The sequence below is a fragment of the Neopelma chrysocephalum genome, unplaced genomic scaffold, assembly GCF_003984885.1.
Source record: "Neopelma chrysocephalum unplaced genomic scaffold, ASM398488v2 Primary Assembly neopelma1_183151, whole genome shotgun sequence".
Taxonomy (NCBI): Eukaryota; Metazoa; Chordata; class Aves; order Passeriformes; family Pipridae; genus Neopelma; species Neopelma chrysocephalum.
This window is the reverse complement of record NW_020938163.1, coordinates 4,921-18,615: the sequence shown is the minus strand read 5'-3', so window position 1 is coordinate 18,615 and position 13,695 is coordinate 4,921. Positions and strand designations below refer to the sequence as shown.

Genomic DNA, 13,695 nt, shown 5'->3' with positions numbered 1-13,695 from the left:
GGCGGGGATCCTCCCCCGTCTGGCTGCGTGCTCATCCACCGCTCTCCGATCCGTCCAATCCCATCGCGTCCTCCCCCATCCGCCTCCATCCCCACCAGTCCGCCCAACCCCCATCCCATCCTCCCCACCCGCCTCCATCCCCATCCACAGGCCTCCATCTTCCTTCATCCGCCTTAATCCCCATCCGTCCCAAATCCCATCCACCTCCATCCCCATCCGCCCGCCCCTGTCTGCCTCCTTCCACCTCCATCCGCATCCATCCCCATCTCATCCACCTCCATCCACATCTGTACCGATCCACCCGCATCCATCTTCCTCTATCCACTTCCATCCCCATCCCACCCGCCTCCATCCCCATCCCATCTGCCTCCATCCCCATCCCATCTGCCTCCATCTGCCTCCATCCCCAGCCCATCCATCCCCTGCCCACTCCCACCCGCCAGCCCCACCCGAGGCCCATCCCACGCTGGGACCCCCACACTGCACCGGATCCCACCGGAGCGTGCGAGGAGCGCGGGAACAGCCGCCCCCGTCCCGCCGGCAGGACAGCTTTAATTGGGATGCAGACAGCTTTAATTGGGATGCAGCAGCGACTCCCAAACAGCCCTTTTCCAGGGAAACCCACTGTGCTGGGCAGGGCCCATCCCCAGCCTGTGTTGGGGTCACTCCAGCTCAGCCCACGCTGTGATGCCCAAACGGAGCCCTTTTCCTGCAGGCTTTTCCCGTGGGATCAGTTAATCCACGTTCCCATTGCCCCATCCCGCTCCTTTGGCCCCCGGACACGCGGCCCCTGTCAGGCACCATCATTGCCGCTTGCCTGTACCAAGGAAATCCAGCTCAAGGCACCAGAAACGGATTCACTTTTGTTTTCCTCTCAAATTGGCTGATGAAAGGCCCCAAACCCACAGTGCTTCCTATGGATCTGGGGAACTGGGGCCCTGCGTTCCCCGTGCCAGAGCCAGCTGGGCCCTTCCTCAGGAGGCAAAGCCAGTTTTTTAGGTTCCCTGAGACTGATCCGTTTGCCCAAGCTCCAGGAGTAAACACCAGGAGCCGATCAGTGCCGTTACAAACATGGAAAGCCCCCAAATCCGACCCCTGGGATGTGCTGGATTTTTTGCCTTCACGGGAACAAATCAACAAGAAGTCAGAAATAAATAAAAAAAATCCAAATTTTGTTCACTTTTTGATCACAAAGGTTTGCCAGGGAAGGTTTTCTCTTCCTCTGCTGCCAAAAGGAGAGTGGGCAAGGGAGACACCGATCCCTGTGGGATTCAGGGATGCCTGAGACGGTCAGCTGGGGGTGGGTGAGGGGACGGATGGGGTCCTGGAGCCTGTGCTGGATCAGGCATAAGAAGAGGAGTTTGGAGGAAAAGGGATTTTCCCAGGTGTCTCTAATGGAGAAATGCAGCAAAATCTCCTTCCCTGGAAGGCAGGACCCGGAGCTGCCGCGTCCCTCAGGCCCTGTACCTGCCCAGGTGCTCACGGGCGATGATCACCCGCTGGATCTGCGCCGTGCCCTCGTAGATCTGCAGGGAGAGCCAGGGCTGGGGGAGCCGAGCACTGGGAAGGGGGTTCAGCCAGAGCTCTGCCCACCCGGGACCCTCCCAGCGCCGAGCCCGGGGGCAGGAAGAGAGAAAAGGAGGAAAAATGAGTGTGACCATGACCCACAACAGGCAATAACCACGTACAGGTGTGTGTGCCCAGTGCAGGAGGGATCCAGGGATCCCAGGTACACAAACACCTGTGTGTCCAGTGCAGGAGGGATCCAGGGATCCCCCAGGCACAGCCTGTGGCAGCTCCAGGGCACCAGAATTTGGGGGGTTCAATGTTTCAGCTCCCAGTTCTACCAAAAGTAGGATTGGCAAATTGCTCCCACTCCTGCAAATCCACTTTCTCTGCAGTCTCAAAAGCAGGATAATCTTCCCCAAACCATACGAAGCTTCTCCAGGTGAAGCTGCTGGGATTGTACGGCCCAGTGCCTTTCCTGAGTTCTTGCAGGGATGGAGGGAGCAGGAAACACACCCCAAAATTCATACTAAATCAGAGTAATTGGAGCAATTTCAAGGTCCCAGCTTCCCTGGCTCTGCATTGAGGATGGATCTGTGTGATGAAGAATTGGATAACTGGGATCCTGGGGAACAAAAATCACAGAAGAGGAAAAGAGCCTGATCTTGACAAAGGCCTGCGGCTCATTCAGTTCCTCCCTGGCAGGACTGAAATCAGGACTGATAATTTTTAGATTGCAAACAGCTGCTTTCTGTCCTTGGGGAGGGAAAAATTCCTAGCTGGTGAGAACAGTTGGAATTTTAAAGTCAGCTGTAAAAGGAATGTCAACTACCCAGAATCAACAGTAACAACAGCAGCTGTGACCCCTGTTCCCTGAGACCTGTTTGGGTCTCTTCCATCCAGTCATGGGTAATGTCGGAAAGAGGGGAAAGGTGAAGGTCCCTGGGTTTGCTAAATGGAATTTAATCTTTCCTGCTGAATAACGAACAGGAGTCAAGAGAGAAATTCTGGCCTGGAATAATTTCTTGGCAATAATACTGCAGAAAAACCACTGGGGATTAGGGGTGTCCGTGGGCCAAAAATGAGGAAATATGACCGTGTTTGTTCTTTTGGAAAAAACCCCAATAAATAAATACCTAAAGAAGTGAATCACCACAGGCTGAGCCCCACAGCTGTTCCTGCAGCCCACACAGGGTAATTAATGCTGATTAATTAATCTGTGTTCCTTAGCGCTCGTGAGAGCTCAGCTGAAGCACCTGCCCGGCGTGTGAGTATTTGAGGATCTCAAATTTAAGGCCTTTCTGCCAATGGAAGGATTGTTGCTCTCAGCCTCCAAATCTTTTCATCCCGTGTCCATCCTGATTGCAATTACTCAGCTGTTAATTAGTCTCTATAGAACGCCTGTGTCGCTGTGGAGGCCCCACGCTCTGTTCCACTCACCTGGTAGATTTTGGCATCCCTCATGAGCTTCTCCACGGGATATTCCGTGTTGAACCCGTTCCCCCCAAAGATCTGCACGGCGTCGGTGGCCACCTGGTTGGCGACGTCCCCGGCAAAGGCCTTGGCGACGGAGGCGTAGAAGGTGTTGCGGCGTCCGGCGTCCACCTCCCAGGCCGCGCGCTGGTACGCCAGCCGGGCCAGCTCCACCTTCATGGCCATCTCCGCCAGCAGGAACGCCACGGCCTGGTGCTGGGAGCGGGGACACCCACCGGGTGAGCTTCAAAGGGCAGGGACACCCCAGGGGAATGTGCCTTCCTCAGGGACTCAAGGAGTCGTGGAATCGTTGAGGCTGGACAAGAGTGTCAAGATCACCGAGTCCAACCCTCGTCCTCACCACTAAACCGTGCCCCAAGTGCTGCATCCACATGGTGAAACCCTCCAGGGATGGGGAGTCCCCCACAGCCCTGTGCCAGGGCTGGAGAAATCTTTCTGGGAATAAATTTTTCCCCATAATCTGATTTTATATCTTCATTTCTTAATTTGCAAATTCAATACGCTTGGGAAGTTGTGCTTGAGGAGTTCTACGGAACTGGGATCCATCCCTCAACTCCATGTTGAATTAGACTTTGCCATTTTTGACCCCCAGTCCCTCGGACCCACCTCCACGATGGGTTTCCCAAAGGTTTTCCTCTCCAGCGCGTACCTCGTGGCCTCGTCGAGCGCTCGTTTCGCCAGCCCCACGGCCCCCGCCGCCACCTGGGGCAGGCACAGTGCAGGATGAGCGGCAGAAATCCCCAGCTTAGGTTAGAAACAGCCCATTTCTGGCACTCACGGGGGGCCTGGTCTTGTCAAAGGCGCCCATGGCGATCTTGAAGCCGGCGCCCTCCGCGATCAGCACGTTCTCCTTGGGGACTCGGACGTCCTCGAAGATGATCCCGCGCGTGTCCGAGCAGCGCTGGCCCATGTTCAGCTCCTGGAAAAGGGAATTTACAGAGGTGCCACTAAATCAGATTATTCCGAGGTTCCATCCTTTAGTTTACTCAAAGAAGTTTTTTCCCCCCAGAACCACTTCAATTTTAGCTAAAACCAATCGTAGAGACAAGAAATACCAACTTTGCCTTCCCAGCCCAGCAAGGCCCTGACCTGTCCCACTGTGTGGGACATCAATCCTGGGGCTGGAATCTCTCCTTTGGCTTTTTCTGGTTCAGTTTATCCTTTGGAGGATTCAGTTACATGTGTAATTCAATTCTACCCTCTGACATGGGAGAGGAAACAGCCAAGAACCTCAGTGAAGGCAGCTGTGAGACCCAGCTGTGCTGCCAACAGACAAATTCCTAAATAAATGAGGTTTTCAAGTTCCAAATGTTCAATCTCTAGTTTTGCTGCTACTAAAAATGGCAGTTTCTTTGTTTTGTTTTTGTTTCCCCCCCCTCAAAGAGAACTCCACAGCGCCTTCCTGGGGCAGGAGCAGCTGAAATTCCAGCGAACCGTGAAGTTTTGGGGGAAGTTCTCCACCTGGCTGCTGACACCTTCACCCCCCTGAACATTAATCAGCTCTTGGCAATTCACCTTCCTGCCGATCTGGATGCCGGGGCTGTTGGCCTCCACGATGAACCCCGTGAAGGCTTTGCTGGCCGGGGCTCGGGGGTCGGGGTCTGTGCGGGCGAGCAGGAAATACCTGCAGGGAAACAGAGACAGGGACTCAGCTCATCCTCAGCAATCAGACACTGCTGGGCAGAAGTGTCCCCAGTTTTTATCTGTGTACCATACAGGAAACCTTTTTAATGAGCCCTTCCAAAAAAACCCCCAACCAACGAGGAGGGAGGAGTGCCAGGAATGTCAGTGTTCTCAGGGCATCTCTTCCTGCAAACATCAAGACTTAGTGAAATTCCCTCAGATCTACCTGCAAAGCTTCTCTGCCTTCTCCACGTGTTGTGAGTCTCAATATCACACTCAGCCTCACAATTAGCCCCAAATAAACCAATTCCCAGAACATCTGTAAGGATTATTGCTCAGGGAATACAGTATTGTGTGCAAAGCCTTATCCTCTCAATTGCCAATATCTCAATTTTACTCAGTATCAGTTGTAAATGCTTTTTTTTTCTGTTAGCAATTGCTGAAATCCCATTGCTGGGGGTCAGGAATGTGCTGGGAGAGTCTCTGTGATGGTTCTGCTTCAAGCAAGGAGTTAAACAGTGAGAAACCCCAACTTTTGTAGATAAATGTATAAAGTTTTTCCTCTTGAACTGCAAAGCCTTCGTGTGTTGGAGTGGGGAGGGATGGCGTGCTGAGCCCTGGGGAAGGGTCTGTGCTGCCCCACCATGCTGGGCAGGCTCTGGGACTCCTTGGAAATGCCTTCCATTAAGGAAATTCAATGTAACTCCCCAGTTCCAGAGTTTTCCTGTTTTCCCTGGAGAGGTTCGTGGCTGAGTCAGAAGCAGCTGATCCCTGTCCCAGAGCCAGGGCAGGGCTGGGTAACCTGAGCGCTCTGTGAGTGAACGCTAACTCCCTGTCCCAAGGGGAAAGCAGAGCGGATTTGGTTTGGTTTCAGCCCAAATCAAGTGGCATTCCTGACTGGGGCTTTGACATCATCGAGCCATGACGTCACCGAGCTGTGACGTCATCACCCCATTCCCTGTTTGGGCACCCACAGGGGCTGCTGGTGCCTCGTCCCGATGAGCTGGTGACAGAGCGGAGCACCCAGGTTGGTGACAGGCCCTTCCAGGAACACCAGCAGAGCCCAGTGGGACTGTGAAGCCACGCCGGTCCCAGCCAACGCACCAGTTGGCCTTCCCGCCGTTGGTGATCCACATCTTCTGCCCGTTGATGACGTACTCGTCTCCCTTCCGCTCCGCCCGGGTCTTGATCCCGGCCACGTCCGAGCCCGCGCCGGGCTCCGACACACAGTAGGCCTGGAGGGAACAAACGCCAGCATCCCGAGGGATCAACGGCCTGGGTTTGGGCAGCCACGAAATCACTGTGGAATTGTGGGCACCGACGGATCCCCGGCCACGCTCACACACGGCAGGGACTCCTCTGTCATCAACTAATTAATTAACTAATTAATGTCACTGCCTGGTCACACTCACACACATCAGGGGCTCCTCTGTCATCCTTCCCAAGTATTTCTTCTGCTGCTGCTCATTCCCAGCGATGATCACCGGCATTTGCTGCAAGGGAATGTTCAGAGCATTAATCCGTCACTTCAAGGGCCCCGAGCCCGGTTTGGAGGACCGAGACTCCAGTTTGGAGGGCCTAGATCCCAGTTTTGAGGGCTGAAACCCCAGTTTAAAGGACGCAGAGATGAGTTTGAGGGTCCCAGAGTGCAGTTTGGGGCTGAGCAGGACTCACCCCCAGGGAATTGGCCTCGATGGCTGTCTGCACCCCGGTGCATCCATAGGCCAGCTCCTCCGTGATCAAACACGCCTCGAAGGAGCCCAGCCCCAGCCCCCCTGTAGGGGACAGGTCAGAGCTCAGCGGAGTCTCAAGCAGAAAATATTAGTGATTTACAAGCTTTTATTATCCAAACATCCCCCGTGTGCACTGCATTCCATTGGACATCCCCCTGCGGCCTTGGGAAAGAATGTGCTGTCAGATTTATATTTTTGTCATTTTATTTCTTTATTTTCATTACAGTCAGATGATTTAAAAATCCCATTTTACGGTTCCGGGGGAGTTTTGCGCTCAAGGTGGAACAAGTGGCACAAAATGGCCAGGAGGTGCCACTAGGATCTGTCACTGCTTTACATCCAGGCATTCCCCCAGAAGCTCTTGGGAAGCAGAGGCAGGGCCATGAGGGCTCTGACACCTCACAAAACTACCTATTAGAACCCCCTACTCCCTTTTTTCAGAGGCAGGGACTGGTGCAGCAGACATCATTTTACCTGGGAAGTCTGGATCGCTTTTCCCCTTTCCTGTGTCCATCTCTTTTCCCATTTTGAATTTCATTTTAACACCCTGTTCCATGACCTTCTCCCACAGCTCTTGGGAGGCACCAGTCTCTATTTTTCCACACCCACTAAGTCAGTCTCACCAGTGACCTCCTTTTCCAGGTTATTTGTGTGTATCCCAGCCAGACTGTGCTGATGATTTTCTCACCACGAAACATGATGATTTTTCAAATCCATTCCTGAATTTTGAGTGTTTAACACCCACCCGGCCCACCTGTGTGTGCCCACCTGCCCATGGACCCTTTTGGGATTACTCCAGGGTGCAACTGGTAATTTTACACATAAGCCACAATTTCACACATAAATCTCCTCCAAGGCCTTTTCTTTGGTTTATTTTAGGGATTAAAATGGATCATCACTCACCACAGCTCTCTGGGATGTGGGAATTCATCAGCCCAAGCTCCCAGGCCCGTTTGATGAGTGGTACAGGATACTGGAACAGGAAAAATCCTGATTGATTATCACAGGTAACATTTTAAAATTCAGGTTAAGAGAAAAGTCTGTTTTTCCCCTGCTGTATTGTGGATTTACCTCCCCAGTCTTGTCATACTGAGCAGCAACAGGAATAATCTCCTCCAGAGCGAATTTCCGGGCAGTGGCTTGGAATTCCTTCTGTTCATCTGTCAGTTCTAGTGGAAAATAAAAGGTAAAAAAATCACAAAGATGTTCAATTTTCTCCTTCCCTCTGAAACCCCCCTGAGCTCAGAGCAATGCCCACAACACCATTACTTGCCAAATTATTCAAAAACTACTGAAAATGGAGCAGGAAGTGCCAGGTAACAAAATGTTTTATTAAAAACACCTGTCAAACAGCTGCTGCTGCCCCACAGAATTTGCTGTAATAGCTCAAGTGAGGAGGAATCTGTGTGTCACATCCCTGGACCCACTGCATTCCCCTGATGCTGCACAGGGTTCTTTTAACAGTTTAAAAGCCAGTGCAGGATCATCGCTCAGTGCTGAGGTAACTTTGGCAATGAAAAGAGCTCAAGACAGGTAAAAGAAGAAGAAAGTCTCAGAAATATCATACACGTCCCCCCAGCAGTCCCGAGCTGGAAAGGAAAAGGGATTTCGGATTCCAAATAGTTTTTATAAAAAGAATAGGAATCTATTCCAAATAAACACCTACCTTGAAATTCCTCCTGAACTGCAATGCCGTTGTTTGGCTTTTTGGGGGTTGGTTGGGTTTTTTTTGGGGGGGTGTCGGTTTTTTTGTCTTGTTTGCTGCCATTTGTCTCTCCCTGTTCCCTCCCTCCCCAGCCCTGCCACACTCACCGAAGCTGAACCCGGCCCCAGGTTTGCTCAGGTGCACATTTGGGGCAGGTTTGCTGGAGCTCGACCTCCAGCCGTGCTGGACCACGGTCCGGAGCAGCTGCTGCAGGAAAAGGAGTGTGAGAATGAGGGAATGTCCTGGGCTGGAGCAAGGGGCACATCCCAAAGGTGCTGATGAGGGACACGGGCTGTGACAGGTGTCACTCAGGCAAAAAAAGGTATTTTCAGAGAATACTGAAAATACCTGTAAAACCAAAAGGTGAAGAACTGCAGGAAGAGCTGGGATAGAGCCTGGAAGGCAGCACTGCGGAGTCAGTGCTGCACAGCTCGGGGAAGGGGGGGGGGGGTTTCCAGAAGGTGAAGTGTTATCCGTGGGGTTTTCACAAGCTACAGATGTTGTAAAATGATATTTTCCCTTCTCATCCAGGTTTTCCCTTCTTGCCTGAGCTTTTTTACCAAACTGCTGCCACAGGGTAGGAAAATAAAACAAATAATACCAGGAAACCTCCAGACAAACCTCAACCCTCCCAAACATTTTTCACCTTGTTTGAGCTAGAACTGACAGGAAGATGAGGTAGAAAAAAAGACAGGGAATTGTAATTGTGGGAGCTTTGTTTGGTTGGTTTTTGTTTTCCTTTGGGATTTGCTGGTTTTTTTTTTTCCTTAAGGATGATCCATTCCTATGCAGCTTGTCCACCAAAAAGTTTAGACAGAACTAGGAAAAGCCCTGAATTCCCAACAAGGCTGAAGGTGACACCCTGTGGAAAGGAGCTGTCAAGTTTGTGTTAGAGACGTTCGGTCTTGTGGTTCTCCTGTCCCAGGGCTGTGCAAGGTCAAGGACATCACTGAGGTGACTCTGGAAACACCCTCAGACAGGTGGAGGTGAGGGTTGGGCAGGGGGTCACAGCAGGAGGGGCACAGAGGAGGGACAAAGGACCAAAGGCCACGCACAGAGGATGAGATGCTGGAGCAGTGTTTGTGCCCCATCCCTGCAAGTGTTCCCAGGCAGGTTGGACAGGGCTTGGAGCAACCTGGTCTAGCAGAAGGTGTCCCTGCCCGTGGCAGGAACTGGTGGAACTGAGTGGTCTCTAAGGTCCCTTCCCACCCAAACCAGTCTGTGATTCCGTGTATGGATTTGGGTGAGCACCTGCCCGCTCGGTCACCATCCTGTGCCCTGAGCCCAGCCCCAGCTCCTCGTGCCTTCCGCTCGCTCTGCCCCCGCTGCCGGGGGCTGAACCCCAAATCCCGGTGCCCGGAGCATCCCTGGTGAGATCCGCAGCCCCCGCCGCTCTCGGACGAAGCCCCCCCGTCACCGTGACGCTTGGGGCAGGTGGCCACGGGGGCACTGGAGCGGCACTGGAGGGACAGCGCAGGGACACGGCCGGGCCGGCGCCCTTCACCTTTCCCCCAATTCAGGAATCACGGGGAGAACTGGAAGTGCCGGCGTAGTTCCCGGGGAGGGGGCCCGGTGGATCCCAGCGTAAGGAATGTTCCCAGTTACCAACGGCACGGGCAGCCCTCGGGGAGCAGAGGGCACCGACCCCTGGGAGGGGCAGCGGGCACCGATCCCCGGGAGGGGCAGCGGGCACTGATTCCGATGGGCAGCGGGGGCAGCAGCTCTGAGGCCGCCCCCGGGACGAGACCCCCGGGGTCGGGGCTGGCAGCGGCGCCCCTGCCCCAACACGATCCCGGCCCTCCCCGTCCCCCCCGAGCCCCCTCACCCGGCTGACGCTGAGCGCGGACATCGCGGCGGCGGCTCCGGCCGTGTCCGGCTTGGGGGGGGCGGAGCAGAGTGGGACGGTCCCGGCCCCCTCCCGCCCCCGGAACAGGACGGTGCCCCCCTCCCCGAACAGCCCCGTGGCTCCCCCGAACAGCCCCGTGTTCTCCCGAACCAGCCCCGTGCCCCCGCCCCCCCGAACATCCTTGCCCCCCGAATATCCCCTTGCCCTCCAGAACATCCTCGCCCCCCGGACATCCCCGTTCCCCCCCCCGAAGAGCCCCGTGCTCCCCCCGAACAGAGCGGCCCGGGTTCCCCTCCGCTGCCCCGTTTCATCGGGATGACACTTTAGGGAAAGAGCTGCTTTGATTTCCCCGGGAAAAGCCTTTTTCGGCGGGAAATTCACCCCGCGCCCTCGGAACCGCGCTGGGCTCGGGGCTCCCCGGGCGCTGGGCTGGGTGGATGCGGCCGGAACAGCCCCGGGCCCCTGCCCAGGGCAGAGGTGGGCTTGGGCGGATCGGGTGAAGGCACCGCGTTAAAAGCAGCCGATCGTGGTCTCGCACGGGCTTTGTTCCGACCGCGGCTGGTTTTTCACTCCGATACGGGGGAGTGGCGAGTCCAGAGACGGGAACGGAGCTGGGGAAGGAGCTGGAGCGTGAGTCCTGTGAGAAGCCGCTGAGGGAGCTGGGGCGGCTCAGCCTGGAGAAAAGGAGGCTCAGGGGGGACCTTCTGGCTCTGCAACCCCCTGACAGGAGGGGGGAGCCGGAGGGGGTCGGGCTCTGCTCCCAGGGAACAAGGGACAGGACAAGGGGAAACGACCTCAAGTTGTGCCAGGGAAGGTTCAAGTTGGACATCAAGAGGAATTTCTTCATGGAAAGGGTGGTCAGGCATTGGGAGGGGCTCTCCAGGGAGGTGGTGGAGTGCCCATCCATGGAGGTGTCCAAGGAACGACTGGACGTGGCACTCAGTGCTCTTGCCCAGTTGACAAGGGGGGGATTGGTCACAGGTTGGACTCAATGACCTTGGAGATCTTTTCCAACCTTTTCCAACCTTAGTAATTTGATGATTCTGTGACTTTTCTCCCTGCAGCTGAGTAAAAGTTAATTTGTAACTTTATGTTTATTCCAATGTTTAATGAAGATTTTCACGTTCCAGTTTTAAATCCAGTTTCAAGGCCCCGGGATGTGTGACTTCAGGGCTGGGAAACACCCACTCTCCAGCCTGTGTCCTGTGCACCACAGGTTCTGCTCCACAGGTCACAGTCCTGACCGAAGCTGGGAGTTTAACTGCTGAGTAGCCTAATTTCTGTCCATGGATTATTCATCCCTTATTTGCACGGTTCCTGCACACCTCATTCCTCAGTGCTCCTCAGGTGATTTATTATCACCACAGCTCCGGGATGCAGAGACATTTCTCCATCCCTTTTAAGAGAAAGGTTCTAACAGGTGGGTTTTCCGATGAGCAGAGTGGATTTTACTGGAGTTCACTAACTGGGATCTTCCCCCTCCACACACACAATCCCAGAGGCAGGAAGGGGGGGTTGGTATCCCTATAGAAAGGTAATGGCACAGGTAACATCTGTCACAAACAGGTGCAGCTGCTTCAGGAGCCTGAGCAACTGCAGGGTGTTCCTGCAGCGGGGAGGGATTTCGAGACAGCATGGACAGAACTGAGACGTTATTTCCAGGGACCTCCAAGATCAGGATCGATAACCCTTTGGTGCAGAACGAGCTCCTGAGATCTGTGACCCAGGAATGAGCTGGTATAGGGAGGGTTCGAGAGGGTCGAGGTGCCGAAGGTGGTAATGTGGCTGGAAACAGGAATGCCAGGGTGAAGCTTCCCAAGGTGGTGAGATAAGGAGAAGCCTGGCCTGCAGCCTTCCTGGAAGGTGGTGACTCAGGGGGATCACCAGGAAGGGCTGGGGCTGGACCACAGCGGGGGGCACTGGTCCCAGAGTGGATCACACTCAGGGGACGGGTGCTGGTCCTGGGATAAGGGTTCATGCTCATGGCATGGGTGCTGGTTCCAGTCCAGATAAGGGATCCTGCTCACAGCGTGGACGCTGGTCCTGGGATAAGGGATCACACTCACAGCGTGGGCACTGGTCCTGGGATAAGGGATCAGACTCATGGGATGAGTGCTGATCCCAGGATAAAGGATCACACTCACAGGGTGTGTCCTGGGATGGGATGGGGTCCTGTGCAGGGGTGACAGTGCCTTGCTGGTGGCAGTAATTTATGGCCAGATTTCCTCCTCATCCCTAACCCACCCCCTGGGGTCCGAGCCCCTCAAACTGGGCGCTGGGCCCCTGAAACTGGGGTTTGAGATCCTTAAATTGGGATCTTGGCTCTCCAGGCTGGGGTCTGTGCACCTCAAACTGGGCTCTGGACCCCTCAAACTGTTGTCCTGAACTCAGACTTGTTCCCCAAGCGCCAATTCCCACAAAAGGCTGGATCCCACTCCCTGATTAGCAGAATTTCCACTATTTTTGAGTAGGGGACCAATGGGTTGGCAGTCCTGACCCCCTTCCCTCGCCCCCTCCTCCCCCTCCCATTTTGATTGGTATAAAGTGGATGTTTTCACACTCACTGGTGGGGTTTGGGGAGCAACGCCCCCAAAAAATGTTGGGAACACGTGGGGGGGAGGGGTGGGAGGAGTTTATTTGGGGGTACAAAGAGAAAAGGGGACTGAGGGGACTCCAGGATTGAGATCTGGGGTCACCCCTGGAGGGGGGAAGGGTTTGGGGGGACCCTGGGGACCCCAGGATGGGTGTTGGGGTCCTCTCTGGGTAAGGGAGACCCCGAGGTGAAGATGTGGGGTCCAAGCATGTGTTTTGGGGGCCCCAGGATGGATTTTGGGGTCCCCTGGATTTTGGGGCGGGGGTCCTCAGCCGTTGGCGCCCCCTGGTGGCTGGGATGACCCACTGCCGGATTTCAGGGTCCCCTTCCCAGAGGGGGATTTAGGGGGTCCCGGGGTGGCTTTCCGGGGCCCCGGGATGGATTTTAGGGTTCCAGCACCCGCAGCGCGAAGTCCAGGGCGGGGGCGCTGTGGGTCAGACACCCCATGGACACCACGTCGATGTGGGGCCCCAAAAACTGGGGGAGGGTCCCCAAAACGACCCCCCCGCTGGCCTCCACCGTCACCCCGGGGTGCGCAGCCTTGACCTGCGCCGCCGCCGAGTGCAGCTCCTGGGGGACACGGGGGGCACCCCGTCAGCGAGGAGTCCCCCACCCCCAAAACTGGGGGTGTGCAAGGCAGAACCCCCCCAAAATCGGCGGTTTCCCCACCCAAACCCCCCAATCCACAAGTTACCACCCGATGACCCCCCAAATTGGGGTCTCCTCCACTCAGAAAGCCCCTAAATTGGGGTCCCCCCAGCCAAACCCATGAGTTACCCACCCACTGATCCCCAAAATTGGGGTTCCCCAACCCACTGACCCTTAAAATGGGGGTCTCTCCCCCTTATCTATGGGGCTTCCCCACCTTTGATACAGGGGGTTCCCCTATTTTCGGGGTCCAGTTCCACACCTGGGGCTGCCCCCCCGGATTTTGGGGGCTCACCTGAGGGGAGAGGTTGTCCAGGAGGACGATGTCGGCCCCTGCCCCCGCGGCCTCCAGCGCCTCGGCCACATTGGAGCACTCGACCCCCACTCGGCGGGTGAACCCCCCGGCCCGGCGCACCCCCAAAACCATCTGCGGGGTGAGAGGAGGGTGAGGGGGAGGAATCCCAGAGGCACCCCACCAAGCCCCGATAGGGGGTGGGGTAAAACAGGGGGTGCCCCACCCAGAACCCCCCAAATGGGGTCCCCCCCC

General features: G+C 55.5%; 2 protein-coding genes across 3 annotated transcripts in view; both read right to left on the bottom strand.

The window, feature by feature from the left end:
- Positions 1–1,215: 1,215 nt before the first annotated feature.
- Positions 1,216–9,937, bottom strand: LOC113962595 (medium-chain specific acyl-CoA dehydrogenase, mitochondrial-like). Of its 2 annotated transcripts, none has more exons than XM_027673359.1 (12): positions 9,887–9,937; positions 8,169–8,265; positions 7,428–7,525; positions 7,260–7,329; positions 6,298–6,398; positions 6,036–6,116; positions 5,728–5,858; positions 4,516–4,624; positions 3,779–3,919; positions 3,607–3,702; positions 2,947–3,195; positions 1,216–1,526 (listed from the first exon to the last, which is right to left on the bottom strand). In XM_027673359.1, the coding sequence occupies exons 1-12, from the start codon at positions 9,908–9,910 to the stop codon at positions 1,455–1,457; spliced, it is 1,269 nt and encodes a 422-aa protein (XP_027529160.1). In that variant the 5' UTR covers positions 9,911–9,937; the 3' UTR covers positions 1,216–1,454. The 2 variants fall into 2 exon arrangements, with proteins under 2 accessions (XP_027529160.1, XP_027529159.1); XM_027673358.1 differs by having other exon boundaries at positions 8,169–8,268; positions 9,887–9,934.
- A 2,586-nt stretch (positions 9,938–12,523) lies between these two features.
- The window catches only part of LOC113962596 (nicotinate-nucleotide pyrophosphorylase [carboxylating]-like), a gene marked incomplete at its 5' end in the record, with an annotated part of 2,735 nt that continues 1,563 nt past the window's right edge, over positions 12,524–13,695 (bottom strand). Inside the window, 2 exons of the mRNA XM_027673360.1 lie at positions 12,524–13,070; positions 13,444–13,575. Of these exons, the coding sequence (XP_027529161.1) occupies positions 12,885–13,070; positions 13,444–13,575 (318 nt within the window). The remainder of the gene's footprint in view (positions 13,071–13,443; positions 13,576–13,695) is intronic.

Coding starts and splice junctions, on each gene's coding strand:
- LOC113962595 (XM_027673358.1), bottom strand. CDS start 9,910: ATGTCCGCGCTCAGCGTCAGCCGG. Junction 8,269..9,886: donor CCGCGCTCAGCGTCAGCCGG/GTGAGGGGGCTC, acceptor CTTTTCCTGCAG/CAGCTGCTCCGGACCGTGGT. Junction 7,526..8,168: donor TGGGGCCGGGTTCAGCTTCG/GTGAGTGTGGCA, acceptor ATTTTCCACTAG/AACTGACAGATGAACAGAAG.